At 60.5% G+C, this 24,948-nt stretch overlaps 2 protein-coding genes across 5 annotated transcripts; one reads left to right on the top strand and one right to left on the bottom strand.

Annotated features, from left to right (window-relative positions):
- Positions 1-5,272: 5,272 nt before the first annotated feature.
- NOXA1 (NADPH oxidase activator 1) lies at positions 5,273-15,663 on the top strand. Of its 4 annotated transcripts, XM_045562792.1 has the most exons (13): positions 5,273-5,650; positions 7,477-7,559; positions 9,497-9,605; positions 10,708-10,842; positions 11,023-11,201; positions 12,314-12,373; positions 13,232-13,340; positions 14,309-14,354; positions 14,479-14,537; positions 14,689-14,849; positions 15,023-15,137; positions 15,228-15,342; positions 15,482-15,663. In XM_045562792.1, exons 1-13 carry the CDS (start codon positions 5,474-5,476, stop codon positions 15,568-15,570), a joined length of 1,437 nt encoding a protein of 478 aa, XP_045418748.1. In that variant the 5' UTR covers positions 5,273-5,473; the 3' UTR covers positions 15,571-15,663. The 4 variants fall into 4 exon arrangements, with proteins under 4 accessions (XP_045418748.1, XP_045418747.1, XP_045418750.1 ...); XM_045562791.1 differs by having other exon boundaries at positions 15,023-15,342; XM_045562794.1 differs by lacking the exons at positions 14,309-14,354; positions 15,482-15,663 and having other exon boundaries at positions 15,228-15,317.
- Positions 15,664-16,063: 400 nt separating this feature from the next.
- On the bottom strand, positions 16,064-19,440 carry ENTPD8 (ectonucleoside triphosphate diphosphohydrolase 8). The gene is made up of 9 exons (XM_045562795.1): positions 19,315-19,440; positions 19,121-19,238; positions 18,104-18,254; positions 17,841-18,000; positions 17,533-17,763; positions 17,191-17,454; positions 16,919-17,029; positions 16,401-16,535; positions 16,064-16,318 (listed from the first exon to the last, which is right to left on the bottom strand). Exons 1-9 carry the CDS (start codon positions 19,438-19,440, stop codon positions 16,127-16,129), a joined length of 1,488 nt encoding a protein of 495 aa, XP_045418751.1. The 3' UTR covers positions 16,064-16,126.
- Positions 19,441-24,948: the final 5,508 nt, after the last annotated feature.

Below are 24,948 nucleotides of genomic sequence, written 5' to 3'. Positions count from 1 at the left end.
AAAGCCAAAGCCCACCACACCCTCCTGGGCCCACCCTCTGTCACTCGGACCCCAGCCCCACAGGCCTGCGAGGGCTTCCCTGCCTGAGTGCCTCTGCCTTGACCTGTACCTGCTCCCCAGTGGCCCCAGGCCCCCCCCCCTCCTGACACTTCCCTGTGGACACGATCAGTACCGTCTGTCCTCGACACTGTGGGCCCCAGGGCAGTGGCCAGCGAGCGACGGGTGCCCCACAGTGGCCGCCCCAGTGGTTCCAGGGCCAGTCGTGCACTAGCACACAGGGGTCACCAGCCCATGTGACTGTAGGGACCTCCTGGAAAGCCCCCCCTTCCCGGTCTTTCGGGCTAGAGCTGGAAGGTGGACCTGCGGCAGGTGTGGCGGGGGCAAGGCTCTGCCATGCCAGGCCCCGCCATAGCTGCCACCATGGCCACCGCCACAGCCACACTGACGCACATCTCAAACAATCGCTGGCTTCCTGTTCGTATGACATAAGAAAAACAGGATGTTGAGAGGCGTTTGTCTGAACGAATGAGATAAGCGTGTTCTGTGACATTCTGCAAAGCCCAGGGGCTCGGCAGCAGCAGGGCAGGGAAGCCTGGAAGGGGCCGTGGGGAAGGCAGCCTGCCCAGCACACAGCTCCCAAATGCCCTGCTCAGGGCACCATGCAGGAGCGCCAGGTCCAGGAAGGGCAGGTGGGCTCGGGGCTGACGCGGGGGGACCTCTCAGACCTGTCCTACTGGCCTGGAAGCCCCACCTGCCTCCCTGTGGCCGCTCCCTCACGTGGTGGCTTCTCAGGGCCTTTTTTGCACAGGGTGGACATTAAGCTAATACTCCTCCCTGGCCTCTGGCCCCAAGCCCTCCCACTCCAGGCCTGGTGCTAGGCCAGGCCCAAGTTCACAGCTAACGCTGCACTGACGTCCCGGACCTGCAGGCAGGAGGCTGGACGGCAGGTCTGGGACAGGAAGACAGATGGCCTCTGGCCAGGAGCCTGACCCTTGACCCAGGTGCCATTTCTCAGGAGCCCGTTGGGAGAGCACTGTGGGGCAGCTGTGTGTCTGGTGGACACTTAAGAAGAATTCAAGCTCAGGAGGGAAAGTCTCACGGGTTCCCCAAATGTGGAACCATGCCCATGGAGCTGCCCGTGGAGACCCTGGCCCAAGCAGGGCCCACAGATGCGTTCTGAGAGGCACATGCACTGCCCACCAACCACGTGCCAGGAGGACACCTCTGCATCGAGTCGTGTCCTGGCAGCCTTCTGGGCTTCCCAGAACCCCCCTCCAGCCCAGCCCATCTCTGGTCTCAGATGCCTGTGCTGGGCCCCAGGGCAGGGCTCGGCCCTTCCTGTGCCCAGGCGGGGGGGTGACAGTGCTGGGCACAGCAGGACAGAAAGAGCAGGGAGATAGGCTTCTCTGTGACCCCCCCAGCCCAGTGGGCAGCATCCATCCGTCCACACTGGCTCCACCCCACAGGGCCTGGCACAGCCTCAGGCACCAAGAGTCCCTGCTGTCTCCGTCAGTGCACAGCACTGCCACTTGATCACTGCGCCTCCGCTCACTCGCCCGTCCGCAGACTTGCTTCATCCCGGAAGCCGAGGGCCTTAGAGACAGCCTGCCTGCTCCAGGCATGGCCTGCTCCCGAGGCCCTGACGCACACACTGCCTCTGCTGGCAGTTGGCATGAGGCAGGGACACCCACCACTAGCTGCCCTGGACTGTCCGGTGAGGTGGAGGAGGAGAAGGGCGGCGGGTGCCGGGAGGAAGAGGCAAACTGCACACCTGGAGAGGCCACGAGAGGCGGCTGGAAAGCTCGGGCAGCCCAGGATTAAGCTGGGTGGACGCACACAGAAGTATCACAGAAATCTTCATATTTCATTTGCAACTAAAGGTCAGAAAACGTGCTGGTAGAAAAGAGCCTACTTATGACAAGAGTTTTAAACATGAAATAGCTATTTTTAAAAAGTAACCAAAAAAAAGTGCAAGAGCTATACAAATAGATCAAGCGAGGAGGGCGCTGTGTCCGTATCACAGATGAGAAAACCCAGTCGAAGCCAGGGCTGAACCCAGCCTTGACCCAGCTGGTTCCACGGTACCACTATTTGCTTCTGTTTGTATTTTAATTGCTTTTTTTGCCATCTATAAAGGCAACTTATGCATATAGCAGAATATTTGGAAAACTAATTCATTTGCAAATTTTGAAAATTCAATGCAAAAGAACATTATTAAAAGCCACAGTGGGCTGGGCGCGGTGGCTCACACCTGTAATCCTAGCACTCTGGGGGGGCGAGGCGGGTGGATCATTTGAACTCAGGAGTTCGAGACCAGCCTGAGCAAGAGCGAGACCCCGTCTCTGCTAAAAATAGAAAGAAATTAGCTGGACAACTAAAAATATATAGAAAAACTTGGCCGGGCATGGTGGCGCATGCCTGTAGTCCCAGCCACTGGGGAGGCTGAGGCAGGATTGCTTGAGCCGAGGAGTGTGAGGTTGCTGTGAGCGAGGCTGACGCCACGGCACTGTAGCCCGGGCAACAGAGGGAGACTCTGTCTCAAAAAAAAAAAAAAAAAAGCCACAGTGGCCTCATGACCAGGTCCTGGGCGTTCCTCCTTCTCCCTGCGGTGCCCGCCCCGTCCGTCGGGCCTGCCCGTCCCGTCTCCCCTCGGAGGCCCCGAGGGTCCAGCCGCGCCCCCCGCAGCACGTGGCCGGCCAGGGCAGGACTCGGCGCCCAGCGGCACCAGCGAAGCCCCGGCCCAAGGAGCCCGCGAGGGCGGGTCTCCCGCACGTGCAACCGCCCGCACCGGCCCCCGCCCCGCACGGGCCCTGGGAACGAACCAGTCCCGTCCGGAACGGAAGGTTCTGGGCCAAAAGAATCTGCTTCCCAGAGCAGCAAAGATCATTCCCCTGCTCAGTCGGCTTCCTCCCAAACACTCGCAGTTTTCAAGCGTCACGTCAAAGTCACTCAAGTTCTTGAAAAGCCTCTAATGCCGCGGCCACGTCCTGGCCCCGCGCCGGCCACGGTCTGGCCCCGCCCCACCTCAGACCCGCCCCATGGCCACGCCCACACCCGCCCCGCCTCAGATCCGCCCCCATGGCCACGCCCACACCCACCCCGCCTCAGACCCGCCCCCACGGCCCCGCCCAGACCTGCCCCGCCCATGGCCCTGCTCCACCCCCGCCCCGCCCAATCATGGCCCCCGCCTCGGACCCACCCCGCCCTAGCCTTGGCCCCGCCTCTGTCCACAGCCCCACCCACAGCCCCAGCCCCACCTCTGCCTCCACCCATGGCCCCGCCTCTGTCTGCAGCCCCACCCACGCCTCCAAGGCCCCACCTCCGTCACAGCCCCGCCTCCGTCTGTGGCCTCGCCCACTGTCCCGCCCCCCCAGGATCCCACGCGCCCCGCCCCCTCACGTGGTCCCGCCCCTCCTGGGGCCGGGCTTCACTGTGCCCGGCTGCTCCCTCGCCCCCCCCCAGAAAGGGGCGGGTGTCAAGGTCTCTGCTGAAGGTGTTTGACGAACGAATGAATGAATGAATGAATGAACTAACGAAAGCAGCCGTCCCCCCATCCCCGTGGGGCCACCGCTCCCGTGCCGGCCCTGTTCCACTGTTCCCACCCGGGTCGGGACCTCTCCGCCCCTCCCCCGCGCTCTGAGCCGTCCGGACCCTTCCGGGACGCAGGCCCGGCCGTGGGAGCGACCGCGTCTGTCCCCTTCTTGGACGTAGCACGGTGACCCCTCGCCTGCTCCCGGGAAGCCCGTCCCCCCAGCTGGCTCCCAGGGTGGCCCGTCTGTCGTTTCCCAGAAGGCCCCTCCTGGGGTTCAGGGCGCCCCGCCGCATCCCTGCCCCGGCTCTAAGGAAGGGGTGGCACCCCCAGGTCTCAGCCCCACTTGTCCAGGTGGGGGGTCTCTGGCTCGCACCGGTGTCTGACCAGGAGCCCCCGAGCCAAGCGCGCGCCTCCCAGGACTTGTCCAGGCCAGACCCCAGCGGGGCCCGCGCTGACCCCTGGGGCTTCCAGGAGGGTTCGGGGAGGGCGCTCCAGCGGCTGGGGCTGGGGGCTTTTCTCCCTTGGGTGGCCCGTGAGCTCCTCGGTCCCCCTTAAAAAGGTGAGGCCTGGAGCTGAAGACCACAGGGAGGTCGGGCCAGCGCGGGAGCACAGGGGCACGTGGGACCTCCCTTCTGGTCGGGCCCCCTGTGCTGAGCAGCCTCTCCCCCACACTGGGCCAAACACAATCACGTGCCCTCGTGCAGGTACTTTTTTAGACGAGATAACATTTAAAGCAGCAGCCTTGGAGTAAAGCAGGTTAGCTCTCCAGCGTGGGGGCCAATCAGTTGAAGGCCTCGCGGGAAAAGGGCTGAGGGCCCCTGAGAAAGGAGGGGTCTGCCTTGAGCCAGACCCAGGCGAGCCGCAGCACCGCGGTCAGGGTCTTGCCCTGCGGAGCTCGAACGGGCCAGCCCAGGAGCCAGTTCCTCGCAATCAGCCAGTCGCTCTCCTCTGCACACACGTGATGCTCACGCTCGTCCTAGTCTATTGGTTCTGTTTCTTTGGAGAACCTTGACCAATACAGGTGTAAGGGCAGGTGAGGAGGCCAGAACCCCTAGGGCAGGCCCCACCCCCGGCTTCCACTTCCTCTGTGAAGGAGGGAAGGGCCCTTTGCTGGCAACCTTCGTGGCTTGTGCAAGGCCCAGAGGAGGACGGTGGCTCCGCGCTTGGCCTCCAAGGGCTCAGGCCATTCGGTGTCCCCGCCCCCCCCCACCTGCGTGGACACCCGAGTGTCCCAAGGACAGAAAGCGCGCCAAGGGCGACCGCCGGGCGGCAACGCGACCAGCTCCCCAGGGCCCTGAGCCTCCTCGGGGCTCCGCGTCGGGGTGTGGCGCCCGCAGGCTGCAGAGCAGGCCCCGGGGAACCGCGCTGCTCGCCTCTCCGCGGGCCTCCCCGTCCCCACCTCGGGCGTGAGCGCCGGCCCCCCAGCCACTCGCCTCGCCGGCGTCCACCCCCCTCCCACCTGCCCCGGCCGGTCCCGCCGGCGTCCACGCCCGGCCCGGAAAATTGGCCAGACGGCTTCTCCCGGCGCACCGAGGCCGACGCGGGCCGGACGGGGAAGCCCGGAGGGGGCGGGGGCCGAGGTAGGGGCACGAGGGAGAGGCGGGGCCAGGCGGGATGAGGCCACAAGGGAGAAGGGACCAGGTGGGCGGGGAAGGGCCGGGTGGGGTGGGGCCGCAAGGGAGGAGGGGTCAGGTGGGCGGGGCGGGGCCAGGAGGGTGGGGCCACGAGGGAGGGGCGGGGCCGGACCAGGTGGGAAGGGCCAGGACACACCTGCTGCTGGCAGTGCGCCCCACTCCGCTCGGCCCTTTGCCGAACACCCGGTGCACCTCGGCACCCGTTGGCGCCGCGCAGTACCCCCACCCCGCAGCCTTTCGGTGCCCCGCGGCACCCCTCGGCGCCACTCCCAACCCCGCCTGGCCCGGAAGCGCCGACTGCGCTGCGATGGCCTCGCTCGGGGACCTGGTGCGCGACTGGCACCGCGGCGCGCAGGCCGTGGAGCGCGGGGACTGGGACGGCGCCCTGCTCCTCTTCTCGCGCGTCCCGGCGCCGCCCGCCAGGATGTGCTTCAACGTGGGCTGCGTGCACCTGCTGGCCGGGGACACGGACGCCGCGCTGCGGGTGAGCGCCCAGCCCAGGGGAGGCCACTCTCTGGCCACGGGGAGGTCACCGGGGTGCGGATGAAGACCCAGCTGCAGGGGTGAAGTCCTTCCTCCCGATGGCCACCTGGGTGTCGTCCCTCCCAGCTCTCGCCTCAGCCAAGCCTAGGGCAGGTGGGAGCTGTGTGGTGGGGGACGCCCCCTGAACTGAGTGAGGCCAGGTTGGGGGGCACAGTGACTTCTCACTGCCTCCACAGCACTCACTGTGCCAGAGCTTCAGCTGCCTGAAAAGGCCAGGTGACCACAGGCTGGGTCAGGCTGGGAGAGGGGCCTGCGCCCAGGTGGGAGTGCTGGGGCTGGGTTTTGCAGATGCCCGTGTTCATGGGCAGGAGACGGGGTCTGAGCACTTACCTGTCTCCCAACCTGCTTCCCGGAACAGAGCCAAGAGCTCTGCCCCACGCGCATGCCCCACCTGCCACCGCTGAGGAGGCAGCCCAGAGCCACTCTGCCCCGGTCCAAGTGCTTCATGTCCACCCAGAACTGCGCGTGTTTCACCGGCCCATAATGGAAAGCCGGCAGCACCCCGGCCCTGCTCAGGTCCCCAGCACTCACACAGAAGCAGCCAGGTTCCTGCAGTTGCTTGAAGGGTTAGTGGCAGCTGCCTGGAGCACCAAGCAGATGAAAAGAAAAAGAATTGAACATTGTATCAGCGTCTCTGTCCTGCAAAACCTTGCCCCTGGCGGACCCCATGCAGAGTGTGGCAGGGATTCCCCTGCTCTGACATCTGCACGGGCCTCTACCAGTATCTCAATGACAATTTCTGTTTTAAAATGTCACCCAGGAAAGAGAAAGTGGTTCAGCGGTGAGTCAGACGTGTGAGGCCAACCCCATCCTCACTTCCTCAAAAACCGTGATTCAGCTGGAGAGAGGAGACGGGGGTCGTGTTAAATCTTCCTCTTCCATAACAGGAAGAGAGGGGTGCCGTCTAAAGTCAATATAATTAAGTAATAATAACATGGGCGCATTAGTTGGAAATTTTAAAAAGCAGATGGAACAGCTTCAATTAATAAAGCCGGTTGGGAGCAGGACAGGGTGAGGATGGGTGTGGCGGAACTGTTGTCAGTGGTATGAACCTTACCTATGTTGGGCTTGGCTGCTTGGTGTGGCGGGACAGCAGAGAGGTGGATTTTACGGGCAGCAACCCCACACCGGGCCCCTCAGCCGCTGCACCTTCAAACCTGAGTCAAACTCAGTTCAACAACAAGCCCCTAGTCGGCACGATTTGTAAGAGTGAGCCTATATTTAACTGATGGCTGCTGTCCCCATTGGGAACATTCAATATCATCTCTCAGTCTGTTAAAGGAAGAGCTGTGCTTTACACAGCGATAAACCTACCATACCAAGACTTCCGTGTTGTTGCTCTTTCTAACAGGTATCTTGTGTGACATTTTGTATGAATCTACCAAAAAAGGATTTTAAAATGACAAAAGTCTGGCATAACTGTGCATAACAGTCTTGCATTAATAGTGCCCCAGAGGTAATATTATTAACACACTGGAGAGTTTCCTTCCAGCATCTGTCCTTGTCCTTATGGCAAACAAACTGGCCTATCGTGAGGCACATTGGACAGCTCGGGTTGGTTTCAGTTGTGGCAGCAGAGGACCTGAGTGGTGACACCCCCACCCAGGCGGGAGCTCTGAAGGCCACTGGGCAGGCGCAGGAGGGGCCCGAAGAGGGCTCCCCGGGGGGCTGATGGAATCTGTGGCCCTGTCACTAGTCAGACTGTGTCTGTGACACTGGGTGACCAGGTTACCAACCTGGGCATTTCATGAGCATTTCTGTCCCCAGGCGTTTGACCAAGCCGTGACCCAGGACGCCTGCATGGCCGTTGGCTTCTTCCAGCGAGGCGTGGCCAACTTCCAGCTGGAGAGGTGAGCACAGGGCCGCCTTGTTCCTCCTCTGAGGCCCTTTGTCTCTGCAGAGTCCCCGCCTCCGTTTCCACCTCCTCTCTCCCCACCGCATCCCTCATCCTGCCCCCCCCTCCTTGAGGACACCTGGGCAAGGACGCTGTGGTCATGCCAGAGCCACACTCAAGTGAAACACGGAGCAGAGCCCACTGTGGCCTTGTCTCTGCCGAGATTCCCAGGGCACTTCCTTGGGCATCCCTGGTTCAGTGCTCACCGTGTCTCTGTGGTTGTAGGGATGGGGTGATCGTGCTGTTCTGGCAGACGTGGAAACCCAGGGCAGGGCTGAGCTGGTCCCGGGGTCCTCACTGCTCACCTGGGCTGTCGGTATTGTGTCCCTCCCTAGAAGAGGAGTCAGGGAAAGGCGTCGGCCAGGGCTGTAGGACAGGCCCTGCAGCTGCCCGGCCCCCCGCCGCCCTGCGGGAACCCCAGGGTGCCAGGAGCACAGGCTCTGGAGGGGCCAGTCGCAGTCATGACTGTTCCAACAGAAAAGATCAAAATCTCTAAAGTCTAAAGTCCCCAAAATGTAATTCTACAAAAAATAGTTCAAAACTCTTTAGGAGATATTTATTTACATTTTTAAAAGGAGATTTGAGAAATGTAAAAACAATACTTCATAGGCCAGCTCACAATAAAATAGGCAATAATGACATGCATATTTTTGGAAGCATAAACACTCAGGCATAGGAACAGCAGTCACATGGGCATAGCACAAAAATTGTACTCATAAAGAAATAAATCAAGGCTGTCATGGTGGTTCACACCTGTAATCCCAGCTCTCTGGGAGGCTGGGGCGGGAGGATCAGTTGAGGTCAGGAGTTCAATACCAGCCTGAGCAAGAGTGAGACCTCATCTCTGCCAAAAAATAGAAAACTCGCCAGTTGTGAGCGCCTGGGCCCAGCTACTCCGGAGGCTGAGGCAGGAGGGTCGCTGGAGCCCGGGAGTTGGAGGCTGTGGAGAGCCAGTGGGCTGCCGTGACGCCACGGCACCCAGCCTGGGCGGCAGGGCCAGACCCCGTCACCGCTACATGTGCAGTCACCCAAAGGGCTGACATCTTGAGAAATGTTACCTTTCGTAAATGCAGATGTACAGAAAGGACATGTCACCACTTGTTGAAATGGCAGCAGAGGACCTGAAAGGTGACACCCCTGCCCAGGCAGGAGCTCTGAAGGGTTAGGCACAGGCGTGTTAGTTGGACAGTAATGCAGGACTGTGGCATCTGGGATGGTGTCTTTCCTGACGATGGTCCCAAACCGTCCGGGGGCAGCCTCGTCTCTCACCAGCCCAGGAGGGCTGCCTGGGGAGGCGGGTTTCTGGCAGGGCCTCGGAAGCTTCCAGCAAGACTTGGAAGGAGGCTCAGAGTTTGGAGGGGCCTGAGGAGCGGGAGGGAGCCCAGGGCACCCTGCACAGTCAGGCAGGGCCCCAGGCAGGGGGAGGGAGCTCAGGAGGCCGAGTCAGAGCAGGGTCAGACCCCAGCGTGCCCTCCCACACCTGCCTGTGCGTTTGGGCGCTGAGCCGTCAGCCACTTGCCGGGCCTCAGTGCTGAGAGCAGGGCAACCACGTCTCCCCCCAACAGGGCTGCCCCCCCAGGGCTGTCCCCACACACAGGGCTGTCCCCCACAGGGCTGCCCCCCCAGGCTGCCCCCCAGACTGTACCCCTACAGGGGTGCCCCCCAGGCTGTCCCCCCACAGGGGTGCCCCCCCAAGGCTGTCCCCCACAGGACTGTCCCCCCACAGGGCTGCCCCCCCAGGGCTGTCCCCACACACAGGGCTGTCCCCCCCAGGGCTGTCCCCCCACAGGGCTGCCCCCCCAGGCTGCCCCCCCACCCAGGCTCCCAGAGCCGGGGTGCAGGCGGAAGGCCCCAGGCTAGCGCCCACACTGCTCCTTTCCCTGCCTCCCACAGGTTCCAGGAGGCTCTGTCTGACTTCCGGCAGGCCCTGGCACAGCTGAGGGACAACGCCGCCATCGACTACACACAGCTGGGCCTGCGGTTCAAGCTGCAGGCCTGGGAGGTGAGTGTGTGCAGGCTCCTGTGGGCCGGGGGCTAGGGGCCAGCTTCAGCCCTGGGGGTCATCTGTGGGTGGTGTTACTGTCACAGGTGGGGCCCTGTGGACTGAGGTGCCTCTCTGGTGGGGTCTCGGTGCCATGAAACCCCACAGTCACTGCTTTGCCCAGGAGGCCCCGGGGGCAGTGGAGGGGAGGAAGGGTGTCCACCAGGCAGGGCAGCGAGGTGCAAGCGGTGTGGGTGGGCCCAGGCAGCTCTCCCCGCTCGCTGGGTGCTCGGCCCCTTCCTGGCTGCCTGGAGTCCTGCTGGCTCGAGGGAGGGACCAGGGGTCCCTTCCACTCCCGGACACTCACTGCCCTGAGGCCTTCTGGGAACATGTGTCCCACAGACAAATCACAGGAAAGCTCCCAGGTGTGGTCTGGAGCCCGGGTCGAAGGCCCACCTGTGCCGCTGGCCCACAGGCATTGGGCCGGGGAGCAAGGGTGGGGCTGGCTTGGCCGGGCAGTGGGGTCTCCAGAGGACAGCACTGAGGGGTTGAGGGTTGGCTCCCAGGAGCGCCGTGTGACTTTGCCTGTCACTGATGCCAGGGGGCAACCTTAACTCACCCCGCCTGGCCACAAGGATGTCCTTTCCCATTGGGGTGGGGTCTGAGTGTTCCCTAGACCCCTAGCAGGGACCCTCCTCAGATGTACCCCAGACTGTCTGGGGAGCATGGCATAGTGGGGCACAGGAGGGGTGCAGCCCAATGCAGAGTGGGGGGGACACGGGCCAGGAGGTGTCTCGAGAGCCCAGTGTCTGGTGTCCCAAGCAGAAAAGAGCCCAGTGCAGTGAATGGCTCCAGCTAGGTCTGGAGAGAAGGCCCTGCGGGGGCTACGCTGGGCACGGGGACTCAACAATGCCTGGGTGCCCAGGCGTGAGCCAGACGGGCTGCAGGTGGCCTGGGCCCTGCCCACAGCCTCATGTCACATGGACGCAGACCAGCCCTCAGTCGCTGTGGCTGGGGAGCCCAGGCTGGGACCAAGGCAGACCAGGAGGGGACCGGGTGAGGAACCAGGTGGGGACTGGGTGGGGAGCCCGGCTCCTCTTGTCCCCGTGGGCCTCACTCCCAGGTGCTGTACAACGTGGCGGCGGCGCAGTGCCGGCTGGGGCTCTGGACTGAGGCGTCCCACAGCCTAGCAGAGGCCACGTCCAAGTGGCCAGAGGGGGCCCAGGACGGCCTAGACACGGCCCTGGCCCAAGTGCAGGTGAGAAGTGCTGGCCTCGGGCAGTTTGGGGCTCACGTCCACCTTGGCCCCTCAAGATCAACTCCACGAGAGGGAGAAGCATCCAGAGGGAGGTGGCTCCAGCGTCCCATGGTGGGGCCAGCTGGGGGCTTCCCGTGGCCTGTGGGAGGTGGGGCATCCAGACAGCGCCTTCTGCTCTAGGCTCAGGGGCTACTGCAGCTGTGGGCCTGGTGGGCCGCTCAGGTCTGCATCGGCTGGACAACCCCCCCCAGATACAGGTCCCCCTGCAGCCTCGGCAGGTCCCCAGGGGCGAGATCTTCCGGCCCCACCGGCGGTACCTGGAGCACCTGGAGCCGGTGGATTTCCTGGGCAAGGCCAAGGTAAGTGCCCTGCGGGCTGGAGAGGGCAGCATGGCCCTGCTGCTCCTGGGACACCCGGGTCTGGCCAGTCCAGGCCGTTGTAAAGTCTCAGAGAGTAGCAAGTGGGCATAGCCATCCTCAGCCTGGCTCCCGGGTTTGGGGGGAGGCGCCCCAAATGGGGCTGTGAACCTAGAGGCAGAATCCACCAGAGCCAAGTGCAGAGCCCGTGGGGCTGCCCTGCCCATCCTGGCCACAGCCACGCCCTCTGGCCAGACAGGGCCGTGGAAACTCACTGCTCCCGGGTCAGGGCCAGGCGGCACCCCCAAAATCACAGGGTATCAGGGAGCAGCTCACCGCCAAAGGCAGAGCTGGAATGTGGGGAAGCGGGCGGCTCCCCCGTGGGCTTCCTTGGTTTTACACTGGTGGCCCTGGGGCCGGCCGCAGACCGGGGTCACCTGCAGCAGCACTCAGGCCTGCGGGACACTGGCCGGTGCCCAGCTGCAAAGGCAGGTCTCGGGGGAGGCCCGGGTGGGTGGGGAGGGGCTCTGGGCTGTACTGATGCATCAACTTAGAGTCTGCTTGTCACAGCACAAGACTGTTTATAAAGAAACAAAAATAGGCCGGGCGCGGTGGCTCACACCTGTAATCCTAGCACTCTGGGAGGCTGAGGCGGGTGGATTGCTCGAGGTCAGGAGTTCGAGACCAGCCTCAGCAAGAGCGAGACCCTGTCTCTACTAAAAATAGAAAGAAATTATCTGGCCAACTAAAATATGTATAGAAAAAATTAGCCGGGCACGGTGGCGCATGCCTGTAGTCCCAGCTACTCGGGAGGCTGAGGCAGGAGGATCGCTTAAGCCCAGGAGTTTGAGGTTGCTGTGAGCTAGGCTGACGCCATGGCACTCACTGTAGCCCGGGCAACAAAGTGACACTCTGTCTCAAAAAAAAAAACAAAAGAAAAAAACCAAAAAAAAACAAACAAAAAATAGTTTAAAAGTAATTTTAAACAAAAAAAGTTTAAACTTACCAGCAGATGTTTTCCTCTGCCGTGGGGGTCCGCAGTCTCGGGCTGGGCGTGCAGAGGGAGGCAGCGTGGGCCCCAGGGCCCCCTGACCTGGCGGCCTCATCCCCTGCAGGTGGTGGCCTCTGCCCTCCCTGAAGACCGGTGCCCGGGCATCCAGCCTCAGCAACCGCAGGTGAGTGGGTGGCCCCAGGCCTGTCCTTGCCCAGCCTTGCGGGGCCCAGCTGCTCGGGGAAGAGAGGGCTGCAGAAGCTCTGAGCCCTCATTGGGTCCCTGTGTCCCCTCTCGGGGCCCAGAGCTTCTCTGATGGGAATTGGGGGGTGGCCTTACCACCCCCGTGCGAGGACCCGTCAGAACCATGCAGTCTTGCCCTGGTCCGTTCTCAAGAGCTCGTGGGGAGAGGGGATAGCCGCTTGCTCCCTACACTCTTGACTGAGGTTGTCACTTTGTGCCCCCAGGGACAGGGTATGAACCCTGAAGCCAGGCCCGGGGCTGCACCACGGTAGGAGGGGCCTGTCCTCTGTGCATGTACCTCTCCTGCTGAGCAGAGTCCCTTCTGGGAGGCCACCCCTGGACAGGGGACAAAACCCCACACAGGCAGTTTCCAGAGTTTGAAACTGGCTGGTGTCCCTGGTGCCAGGGAAGGGGGTCTGGCCTCGCTGGTCCCCAGCCCCTGCCTCTGGCTCTACCTCCCATAACAGCCGGGGGGCCAGGAGAGGAGCTAAGACCACAGGGTCACCAGGATTCCAGGCAGCACCGAGAGAGGGGACAAGGGTGTGGGCCGAGCTGCCCAGGGTGAACCAGCTCCCTGGGGGCCTCACAGTCACCACGAGATGCCAGGGGCGGGGTTTTCACTCCTTTGCCAAACGGCTGCGGAGCAGGGCTGGGGGGCTCACAGTGGTGGGGGTGTGGGGAACAGACGGGCCCTGGGGCCCTGGTCAGGGGCTTCCATGCACACCTTTCTAGGGACCCTCAGGCCGGGGTAGGAGGGCTGGGCAAGGCCTGAGAACAGGGGGCCTCCCTTCTCCCCCAGGGCCGGAGCTACAGGCCGCGGAAGAGCCAGTGCCCACCACAGCCCTGCGGATGCAGAGACAGAGGCAGGGCAGGCTGACCCCCGCCTGTCGGTCTCCTGCCAGGGGCAGGTGCGTGAGCCTGGGCCTTGCCCGGGGGGAAGGAGCTTGGCTCCTTCCGCAGGGCCAGACTCATGGTGGGAGCAGCCGCATGGCCCACACGGGGGGATGGGCGGGCTGTCGGGTATGCGAGTCTCCTACCCGGCTGGGCTGCCCGAGGGCCTCGCCTGCCCAAAGCTGAGATGGGGGTGCCTGGCTGTGCTCGAGGCTGGACACTGGCCATCAGGGCGGGAGGGAGGGGTGTCCAGCAAGGTCTCCCAGCAGGTCCTCCCCCTACTCTGGGCGCAGTGACCAGGAGGGACGGGTGGGGGCTGGGCAGCCCCGGGGGCCAAGGGCTCCTGGTCCTGCACCTCCCGCCATGGCTGCCACCTGCCTTCCTGGCCCCTGCCCCAGGCTGGAGTGGGGGACGGGGCACAGAGCAGGTCTCACATTTAAAGTTCAGGTTTCAAAGGACACGATTTAAAAACAGCCACTGTCACTGTCCCTTTCACTGATGTTCAGTGCCCGTCTGACTGCTCAGCGTCCTTTGAAGCAATTGTGCCCTTTACCACTGAACCAAACTCCCCCCCGAGCTGTACGAGAGGTCAGTGTTAGGGTTTTGGGTTTTGGGACACCTGGTGTTCCCGACCCAACAGCACCACCTGCTAGTGACTCTGGCTGGGTCCGGGACATCCCGTTAGTTAAAACCTAGTCACGGCTCTGGCAGACCTAGAGCTGCACACGCACCCGCAGTGGGCGCTGAGCTGCACCCACGGACCCATGCCCTAAGTGCCAACCTAGGGGTTAAAGGCAAGTCAATCGGTGGCCAGTCCCCGGACTCGGTTCCGAGCCTTCTGGGGTTTCCGGGGAACCTCCAAAATGGAGCTGCTGCCTGAGGTGGGGCTGGGGGGACAGGGCTGCGCCCCCCTGGCAAGAGGCCACCCACTGTGGGACCCAGTCCCGCCCCAGCGCAGGCCCCCAGCCTGTGGCTTCCCTTGCAGAGGCCCCGTGTGGAGCAAGCTGGGGGACAGGTTCCTGCGTCTCCAGGTAGCGGGTGTTTGTTGTGGGTGGGGGGAGTCTCCCAAGGCGAGCTTGGGGTAGGGAGGAAACTTCCGGGGGCCACAGGGTGTCCCGAGTTGGTGGCCGCCTGAGTCCCTGCTCTGTCCTGCAGGGTTGCTGGCATCGGGGGGCCCTGTCACTGGCCCCACTGAGGACCCCGCGGGTGCTGGGGTAAGAGGCGCCCCCACCCCGCCCTCACAGTGGAGCCTTGCCAGCCCTCGGCCCCAGCGCCCCCTGCACCGTGTCTGCCCTTGCCCCTGGGCCCGCAGTGCACCACGGCCCTGGGCTCAGAGGCCGTCCCACCCCCTCTGCCTGGCCCCAGGGAGCAGCCACCGGTGGCCCCAAGCCCTCAGCCACCGTCACCGTCACCGTGCAGTGTGCCTTCACCGTGGCCATGGAGGCCCAAAGGGGAGCCGACCTGTCCAGCCTGCGGGCACTGCTGGGGCAGGCCCTGCCTCGCCAGGCCCAGCTGGGGCAGCTCAGGTGGGCCGGAAAGCCCCCGCCTGCTGGGGCCGAGCTGGGCAGGCCGGTGGGCACCGCTCAGGCCGAGGCAGAGCGGTTGGAGGGCGGCTGGCACACGGGTCAGAGGTCACACCCGCCCCCCAGTCCCCCACGTAGCAGCCCCCTCGAGGCCACGCTGAGGAATCCTTTTGCAGTTACCGAGCCCCCGGTGAACGCGGGGAATGGGTCCCCGTCCCCGGGGAGGAGGCGCTGCAGAGGGCGTGGCTGGACACGGCCGCTGACCCCGGGGGGCTGCAGCTCCAGTGCCAGGTGAGCCGAGGGGTGCGGGCAGGGCAGCCCGGAGGGTGGGGCCTGTCCTCCTGGTGTCCGGCCTGCCCTGCAGCCCCCATCCCGCCGCAGGGGGTAGGGGGCCGGCCCGTCCTCTACCAGGTGATGGCCCAGCACAGCTATGCAGCCCAGGGGCCCGAGGACCTGGACTTCGAGCAGGGGGACACGGTGGACGTCCTGTGTGAAGGTGGGGTGGGCACTGGCCTCCCCAAGCACTGGGGGGGGGGGGCAGGAGCCACCCGGGGCCTGGGGGTGCGGCATGTGCTGCGAGCACACGAGACACCCCGAGGCCAAGCTCGGTGACATGCCTGACGTGCCCCTCGCAGTGGACCAGGCCTGGCTGGAGGGCCACCACGACGGCCGCGTGGGCATCTTCCCCAAGTGCTTCGTGGCCCCTGCCCGCCGCCGCCTGTGAGGAGCTCCCCGGCCCTGGGCCCCGGCAGGGAGGGTCAGCCCTGGGAAATCCTGTGCTCAGGAGGCTTTAATAAAAACGCCCCCCACGGTGTGGTCCACGTTCCAGGCTTGGCGACTGGGAGGGGTGTGACCCAGGAGGGCGTGGGGGGTGGCCCAGGAGACACCCACGTTGCTGGACTCTGTCCACCTGGTCAGACAGCAAGGGCGACTGGTCCGGGCGGCCCTGCTTCCCTCTCGGCCTCCTGCTGTGGCTCCTGGCGTCCCTGTGCTGTCCCTGTGCTGGCTCCTCGGAGCCAGGCCCCACCCTGCTCCAGCGGTGGCCCCTGCACAAAGCCTTGGGGTGCTGCAGAGACGAGGGGCCAGGGAGAGGGGCCCAGGGACGCTGGGGTGGGGGCTGTGGGGGGGGCCATGCAGTCTTCACGGCCTGCACGACCTGGTGGCAGAGTGGGGCCGGATGTCCGGGATGCGGGGCCAGAGCCCACAGAGCAAGGCACTGCAGGGGTCAGGGGGTCAGGAAGGCTCTGGGGTGCGTGGTGGGCTGGGCCTCTGCCTTCCCGCTAGTCCTGGGGCCAGAAGAACTGGACCGCGGCAGCCCCAAGGACAGACACCAGGGTCAGCACGAGAAACACCACTCCAGCTGCCCAGACGCTGTAGCTCTCTGCCCGCCACTGGGCCGGCGCCTCGGCCGGGATCATGCCAGTCAGGTTCAGCATATAGCCCAGCGTCCAGCCGATGTCCGTGCCACCAGCCTGCGGGATGCACAGGCCGCTCAGGGCTGCAGGGTGGCTGCCCGGAGCCCACTCCCTGTCCTCGAGCTGGGGAGGTGGTCACCTGCTTGCGGAACTCGATGCTGGGCCAGGTCTCCTCGCTGAACCCGTAGCCCTCTGTCAGGAGTGTGAGGATGTACAGGCCGCAGGCACAGTAGTCCCGGAGCCAGCGTTCCTGCCCCGGGTAGCTGGCCTCCACCTGGGGTACAGGAGGCCAAGGGGCCAAGTGAGGGCCCAGGACCACCAGGCCAGGGTGGGACCCCCCACCCCTGCCCTGGCCGACCTGAGCCTCCGGGTGACAGGAGGGGGTCGGGGCAGTTGGCAGAGAGCTCTTCCTGCTGTCCCTGGGAGCCCCTGACCAGCCGAGAGGAGCCCGGTGTGGCCCTACCTCACGGCCAGCAGAGGCCGTGTCCCCGCCAGTCATCCCCTGGGCTCCTAGCTGGAGCAGGACGGCCAAGGCACTGTCCCTCATGCCACAGCCCCAGCCCCTCCTGGCTACACTGCCCTGCCCCAGGGGTCCCTCCACCCTGGAAGGCTCATGGGGACCCACAGCTGGGGCCCAGGGCGCCCAGGTGCACCCACCAACTTCCAAGGCTCCTTGCAGAAGTTCCAGACTGTGGCGTTGGCAGTGCCCAGTGACTGCCTGGACGTGAGGTTCAGGAAGTAGAAGGTGTAGTAGAAGTTGGAGAAGGCCTGGGGTGGGAGGACATGGGTGTGCCCCAGGCCACGCCCAGGTACACCTGGGGTTGGAGGAAGCCCCACCCACGGGGTGTCCCAGAGTCCCCAGGAGCCAGCCAGGGCTTGACCCATCCCTCCTGTCCCTCCTCTCCCTGGGTGGGCAGTGGGGGTCTCACGTAGAACTGGCCCCACAGTGGGGGCTGGTAGACCCTGTCGAAGGCACAGTCCCCTACATCCTGGGCGCTGGAGCAGTTGAAGAGTTCCCGGATGGCCATGACACAGGCCCCAGGGTCACCCGTCCCTTCCACTGTGAGGTTCTGGGTGAGGTTCTGGGGGGCCGCAGAGTAGACACAGGGTGACTCATACAGGGAGGCCAGGGGCAGTGTGGTGCGGTAGCCGCTGTGGTAGCAGGGGTGTCGGACCAGGCTGGCCGAGGGGCTCTGGCTCTGCAGGGGCAGGGAAGGCTTGAGCACTGGCCCAGAGCCGGCCGCCACCACCCCAGCCCCGGCCATGCTGACCTGCACCAGCCCGGCCAGGAGCCGGCTCAGCATCTGGTCCCGCCCAAAGCAGAGGTAGCTGTAGGTGTAGACGCTGTAGTTGGAGCCGTAGAGGTGGAAGGTGGCCTGCGTGCTCGTGTCCAAGATGGGGCCCCCGGGTACGAAGGCGATCTGGGTGGAGGCCCCTCCCAGGTCCAGGGCGCCCACCAGTGTCCCCTCCAGAGGCCGGGTCCATTCTCCAGAGAAGGAGTACTGACCACAGGGGGGCGCTGTCAGCCCCGGACCCCAGCCCACACCGGCCCTGCCCCACCTCGGGCCGCCCGTGGCACCTTGATGAGCAGCCCCAGGACGTAGTTGATGGTGATCCAGCCAAAGGCGCCTTCATCCTGCCCATGCAGGAGCTTGGCGCCCTGAAAATCCACAGGAGACCCGGCCAGGACCCGGGTGACGGCTGCAAAGATGTCCTCCGCCTGGGAGCTGTTCTTCTGGCTGGGCAGAGGGGACCGGGGCCAGGCTGGCTGGAACCCCCGGGCTGCGCAGACCCCGGCTCCTGCAGCCGCTCCCCACAGACGCCAGCCAGAGACCTCCTCACCTGAGCAGCCTCATGCCGGCTGTGGCCCCCAAGAACATGGGTGTTCCCCGATGCTGGGCCTCTGGGATCAGCGCCAGCGCCTCCTCCAGGCAGCCCCGAAGGCTCTCACCAGCCTGCACAGGGTCGGAGGCGTAGGACGAGATTCCAGGCCCTGAAATACAGCACCCGGCACCAGGCTGCAGGCCCCGAACGGTGGCCCCCAAAGACACAACCAGGTCCCGACCCCTGGGGCCTGGGCATGTGACTTAATCTGGGAAAAGGGCCTCCCAGTGTCATGAGTTACGGGTCTTGAGATGAGACCGTCCTGGACTGCCCGGGTGGCCCTGAATCCGGGGGCAGTATCTTGTGAGAGAGGAAAGAGACAGACTGGAAGGCGGAGGCAGAGGGTGGGGAGATGCGGCCACAAACCGAGGACGCCTGGCCCCCCAGAGCTGGCAGAGGTGGGAAGGAGCCACCCCAGAGCCTTGGAGGGGCGCAGCCCTGCCGACACCTTGGTCTCGGACTCCCAACCTCTAAAACGGTTAGAAATACGTCGCTGTTGTTTAAGCCCCCAGTTGACCAGAGTCCCCTGGCAACAAATTCAGGGCCTCCTGTTTCCCCCCTCAGGGTCCTGGCGGGCAGCCCTGCAGCTGGTGGTGTCAGGGTGGGAGCACCAGTGGCCAGAGAGGTTGGCACTGGAGAGACAGACGCTGGGCAGACGCGGGCCAGGCAGAAGGAAGTCAGCCGCAGACCCCGACGGGTGGCACAGCCCAGGGGCTGTGCTGATTCTCCCCAGGCACAGGCAGGGACAACAGCAGAGCCCTGTGGCCCAGCTCTGTGACCTTGGTCAAGCCACTGAACCTCTCTGAGCCCTTTTCCTTTAGGTTGACTTGCTGACTGGCCAAGGGGTGGAAACGCAGTGGCTCCTGCCTGGCACCAAGCACACCAGCTGTGCTGCTGCCCAAACCTCCACCCAGCTGGGATCCCAGCCAGGCAGCGCCGGCAACTCCCAACACCGCCGATGGAGCTGCCGCCGACCTTCCACCTGGCAGGCCAGGGCCTGGCTGACCACGCCCGTGCCATTCTCCTTGTCCACCGGCCACCGATACACGAAGAGGGAGGTGTGGGAGGAGCCAGCGTCGAACACGATCCCGAACTGCGGGCGGCATCGGGTTAGGAGGGCCTGGGGGCCACACCCGTCAGCCCAGCCTCCCCACCCGGCCCAGGCGCACCTTGGTGTCTGCGGGAAGGAGGATGTTGACAGCCTCCACCAGGACAAGAATAAGTGCGGTGAGTCCCAAGGCCACCGCAGTCCCCAGCAGGGCCAGGAAGACCTTCTGCTTCCAGGACAGCCCCATGGCGAGGGCAGGGCTGCTCCTGTGGAGTGTGGGGGCAGCTGTGGGCACCAGAATCCACCTGCTGCCCCTGCTCAGCCCTCCAGAGGGGCACTCCCGTCTCCCTTGAGACGCAGCTGCCCGTCCTGGAGAGTCACTCGCCCTGGGGCTCAGACAGCCCCTCTTGGCCGGGCAGATGGCTGGGGGAGCCCCACTGGGCAGCAGGGGCCTTGTCTGGGGACGCAGCCCCTACAGGGTCGAGAAAGCCTGTGTGGTGCTACTGTCAGGGGCAAAGGCAGCCCCTGTGGACCCCCATGTCACCTGGGGCAGCCCTGGGCCCCACCCTCATCCCCCGCTCCCCCGGGCCACCCCCCTGGGAGCAGGAGCCCAGCTCTGAGCCACACACAGGGCTCGGCCTCCTCGCCGAGGCCCCCCCCCAGGCCTGTCACGGGGCAGGGCTGAGCTCCTGGGCCAAGGACCACACGTGAACCATCCTGAGGCCTCTTCTCCATTGAAGGACCTTAAAGCAGGGGCTTCTTAACAAAGACATCTGGTTTCTGTTTTAAAACCCAGACTTAGATTTCTCTAATCTGATTTTGAAACGCTTTAGTTTGCCCCAGATGGCCCCGGGCAGGAGACTGACCCGGGAATGCCCTTTGCGTGGGGCCTGGGGCGGGCCCAGCTCCGCAGCCAAGGCATCCACGTTCTCTGTCCCGGAGGACTGGCAAGGGGCCTGCAACCACCCCAAAAAGTCACCTGGCCTCGGCCAGGCCAGCTCCTGGTGCCCGCCCCATACTGGGCATCACCACCAGGGCCAGCAACTGCATGCCAATGTCTGTAGCACTGAGGTGCACGTGGTTTTGTGTCGTATCGTGTGACCCCCAAGAACATAAACTCTCCTAGTGTGCTCCATCCACACGGAGCCACCTGCAGGGACCAGGCTGGGTCACTTCCTGGGCTCCTGGGCACACGGTGAGTGGACACTCCATGAGGGTCCTCATGGAATTCTCTGTGTGTCACCATCTTAGGAGTGAAGACTGACCCTCAGAGAGGACAGGTGACTTCCCAGACCCAGACAGGACCCAGCCTGTGTCCCTAAGCAGCACCCTGGCCACCGGCCACCTCACAGGGACAAGCAGATGACAGGCAGGGACCCCCTTAGACCCCACCTCCAAGGGATGTTGCATCCTGAGACCCCTTGGCTGAGCTACCAGGTAGGTGGACAGAGACGATGGGGTGGCCCCAGACCAGAACAGCCCCCTTAGACTGGGACAGGCCCCCCTCAGACCGGAACAGCCCCCCTCAGACCGGACAGGTGCCCCCAGACCAAGAAAAGCCCCCTCAGACCAAGACAGGCCCCCTCAGACCAAGACAGGCCCCCTCAGACCAAGACAGGCCCCCTCTGACCTCACCTGGGCTGGCCACCAACCTGCAGCTGTAGTAAGGAGGAAGCTGTGCTGTGGGGTGACCTGTTCTGGACCTGTGTCCTGCCTCCCCCCCAGCCAGTCACCGCCCATCTGGACCTGGGTCCACTGCTGGCAGTGACAGGTGGCCGTGTGTCCACCCCTAGCTCATAGACTGGGCTGGCAGGGTCACTGCCCAGGGTCACTCCCTTCCCCGGGGTCACAGGTGGCATTGACCCCTGAGTGCCCGCCAGTGCAGGGTGGAGGGCAGAGGAGGGGGGGAGGGCCAGCACCCTCCATCCAGGATGACCTTCTGGGCTGTGGGGCCTTGCTGGGGGTGGGGTGCTTGTAGAAACCCCACAGGGCCCCTCCCTGCCCAGGTGGACTTTGTCCCCCGCCTGTGGGGAGGCCAGGGCAGGGTGGGGTGAGGCTGCCTTTGGCGTCTTCCCGTTGCTGGTTGTTTTTAAATCATGCGGTAAAAAGGCCTCCTTTTCCGGCACCTGCGGGTTTCTGTAACCAGCACCACTCTCCTGGCTGGCCCTTGCACAGCACCAGGGTCCCTTCCTTGTGCCCCAGGAGTGTTCCATTTTAGGGACAGACCACAGTGACCACTTGCCTGTTTAAGGACATTGGGGTGTTCCTACCTGTTGGCATTTTGACTAGGAACAGAGCTGCCAGGGTCATCCACGGGAAGTCTTCCATTCTCACTTCTTTTTGGTAAACACCCACGAGAGAATTGCTCTCTCCTGTACCTTGATACGAAACTGCCAAACTGTTTTCTAGCGTGAGGGATCCAGTTTCTCTGCATCTCCGCAGCATTTGGTGTCACAGTTTTAAATTTTCGCCAATCTGGTAGCATTAACAATGCTGCAGTACCAATCTGATAGCATTAACAATACTGTAGTACCAATCTGGTAGCATTAACAATGCTGCAGTACCAATCTGATAGCATTAAAAATACTGGAGTGCCAATCTGGTAGCATTAACAATGCTGCAGTACCAATCTGATAGCATTAAAAATACTGTAGTACCAATCTGGTAGCATTAACAATGCTGCAATACCAATCTGATAGCATTAAAAATACTGTAGTACCAATCTGATAGCATTAAAAATACTGGAGTACCAATCTGGTAGCATTAACAATGCTGCAATACCAATCTGAAAGCATTAAAAATACTGTAGTACCAATCTGATAGCATTAAAAATACTGGAGTACCAATCTGGTAGCATTAACAATGCTGCAGTACCAATCTGATAGCATTAACAATACTGCAGTACCACATTGCAGCTCCCTAGCGACTCATGTTGAATGTCTTCTCAAGAGCCTCTTTGGATGCCTTTATCATAGCCCTTTTGCCCATTTTTAACTGGATTATCTGTTTTAAAGTTTAGAGAATTCTTTATATATTCTATATACTAGTCCTTCGTTGTGTATGTGGCTTGCAAACATTTCCTCCCAGTCTGTAGCTTATCTTCTCATTGTCTTAGTGTATTTCACAGAGCAAATTTTAAAAATTTTTGATGAAATCCAATTCATCATTTGTTCTTTTACAGATGGTGTTTTGGATGTCATTACTCTGTCAGAACTCTTTGCCTAAGCCCAGGTCATGAAGATTTCTTTCTTCTAAAAGTTTTATGGTTTTATGTTGTACATTTAGATCTATGATCCATATGGAGTTAATCTTTGTATCAGATATGATGTTTAGGTTAAGATTCATTTTCTTTGCATATGAACGACCACTTGTTCTCACACCATTTGTTGAAAAGATCGTCCTTTTTGCAGGAATTCGTTTGCACCTTTGTCTAAGACTGAATGGCCATATTTATGGGTCTATTTCCAGACTCTATGATGTTTCTCTCTTCCCCAATTCTATCTTGATTACTGTAGCCGCATAGTAAGTGTAAACATCATATAGCATGTGTCCTCCAACTTCTTTCTTCTTTTTCAAAATTGTTTCAGCTATTCTCGTTCCTCTGCCCTTCAATACATATCTTATAGTCAGGCTCTCTATATCTACAAAAAATTGTCTTGAATTTTTATTGGTATTTCATTAAATCTATGATCCCTTTGAGAATTCATATCTTAACAATTTTGAGTCTTCCAATCCATGAATACAACTTATAGCTCTCCATTTATTTAGAATTTAGGTCTTTTAAAAATTTTCCTTCATGAGTATTTTCTGGTTTTCAGAATACAGATCCAGTACATGTCTTGTTAGATTTGTACCTAAGTATTTCATTTTGGGGGGAGCTATTGCAAATGGTACTGTTTTTAATTCAGAGTTCAATTATTCATTAGCAGCATATAGAAAAATGATTGTTTTTCGTGTGTTGACTTGTGTCCTGTGACCATGCTAAGCTCACTCATTAGTTCTAGGAATTTGTGTGTAGACTCCCTGGAATTTTTGGCAGAGACAGTCGTGCTGTTTGTAAACAGGAATGGCTTCATCTGCTCCTCCGCATTCTGCCTGCCTTTTCTTTCTTTTTTTTTCCTTTTTCTTTTTTTGCCTCATTGCACTGGCTAAGGCTAAGTGGAGGGGAGTGGTTAAGAGTGGATATCTTTGCCTGCCTTGTTCTCAATTTTAAGGGGAAAGCATTGTCATTCATTCTTAGATACGATGTTAGTTGTGGGTGCTATGTAAAAGCCCTTGATCAGGCTAAGGAAGTTTCCTTCTAGTCCTAGTTTGCTGAGAAGTTGTCATCATGAATGGATTTTTATATATATATAATTATTATTATTTTTTAGAGACAGGATCTTGCTGTGTCACCCAGACTGGAGTGTAGTGGCATGATCACAGCTCACTGTGGCCTCCAACTCCTGGGCTCAAGCGATCCTCCCGCCTTGGCCTCCCAGACTGCTAGGATTACAGGTGTGAACCACCACGCCCGACCTACCAATTCAATTTCTTTAATAGTTATAGGGTTGTTCAAGTTATCTATTTCATGACTTTTGGTAGTTTGTGGCTTCCAGAATTTGATTCATTTCACCTAAGTTGTCAAATTTATATGAGTACAATTATTCATAGTATTTTCTTCTTATCCTTTTAATGTCTGTGGGGTCTGTGTTAGTAATAGCCCTCTCGTTTTTCATATTAACAATTTGTGTCTGCTTTTTTCTTTTTTTGCCAGTATTGCTAGAGGTTTATCAACTGCATTGATCATTCCAAAGAACCACCTGTTTCATAATTTTTTTGTATGGTTTTGGTTTTTGAATTTTTTTTTTTTTTTTTTTGGAGACAGAGTCTAGCTCTGTTGCCCGGGCTAGAGTGAGTGCCATGGCGTCAGCCTAGCTCACAGCAACCTCAAACTCCTGGGCTTAAGCGATCCTCCTGCCTCAGCCTCCTGAGTAGCTGGGACTACAGGCATGCACCACCATGCCCGGCTAATTTTTTCTATATATATTTTTAGCTGTCCAGATAATTTCTTTCTATTTTTAGTAGAGACAGGGTCTTGCTCTTGCTCAGGCTGGTCTCGAACCCCTGAACTCAAACAATCCACCCGCCTCGGCCTCCCAAGTTCTAGGATTATAGGCGTGAGCCATCACGCCCAGCCTTGAATTCTTTTAATTCTGCTCTTACATGTATTTCCCTTTCTTCTGCTTGATTTGGGCTTATATTGTTCTTTTCTGATTTCATAAGGAGAAAGATTAGATTATTGATTTGAGACGTTTTTCCCTAATGTAAGATTTTTGTGCTATAAATTTTTCTCTAAGCACTGCTTTAGCTGCATATTTCAATTTTTTGATATATTTTTATTTTACTCAGTTTCAAATATTTTTTAAATTTCCATGAGATTTTCTCTTTGATCTGTGGATTATTTAGGATTGTGTTGTTTAATTTCCAAGTGATTGGATGTTTTCCTGATATTGTTGTTATTGATTTCTAGTTTGAATTTCATTATGGTCAGAGAACATAGTTTGCATAATTTTATTTTAAATTTGCTAAGGCTTTTTTTTTTTTAAAACAAGGATACGGTTTATCTTGGTGCATGTTTCATGTGCATTTGAGAAGAATATGTATTTTGTTGTTGTTGGGTGGAATGTCTATAAATGTAATTATGTCCAGTTGGTTGATGGCATTACTCAGTTAATTTATATCCTTGGTGATTTTCTGTTCACCAGTTCTGAGA

The sequence above is a fragment of the Lemur catta genome, chromosome 10 (genome assembly GCF_020740605.2).
Source record: "Lemur catta isolate mLemCat1 chromosome 10, mLemCat1.pri, whole genome shotgun sequence".
Taxonomy (NCBI): domain Eukaryota; kingdom Metazoa; phylum Chordata; class Mammalia; order Primates; family Lemuridae; genus Lemur; species Lemur catta.
This window is presented reverse-complemented; position numbering and strand designations above follow the sequence as displayed.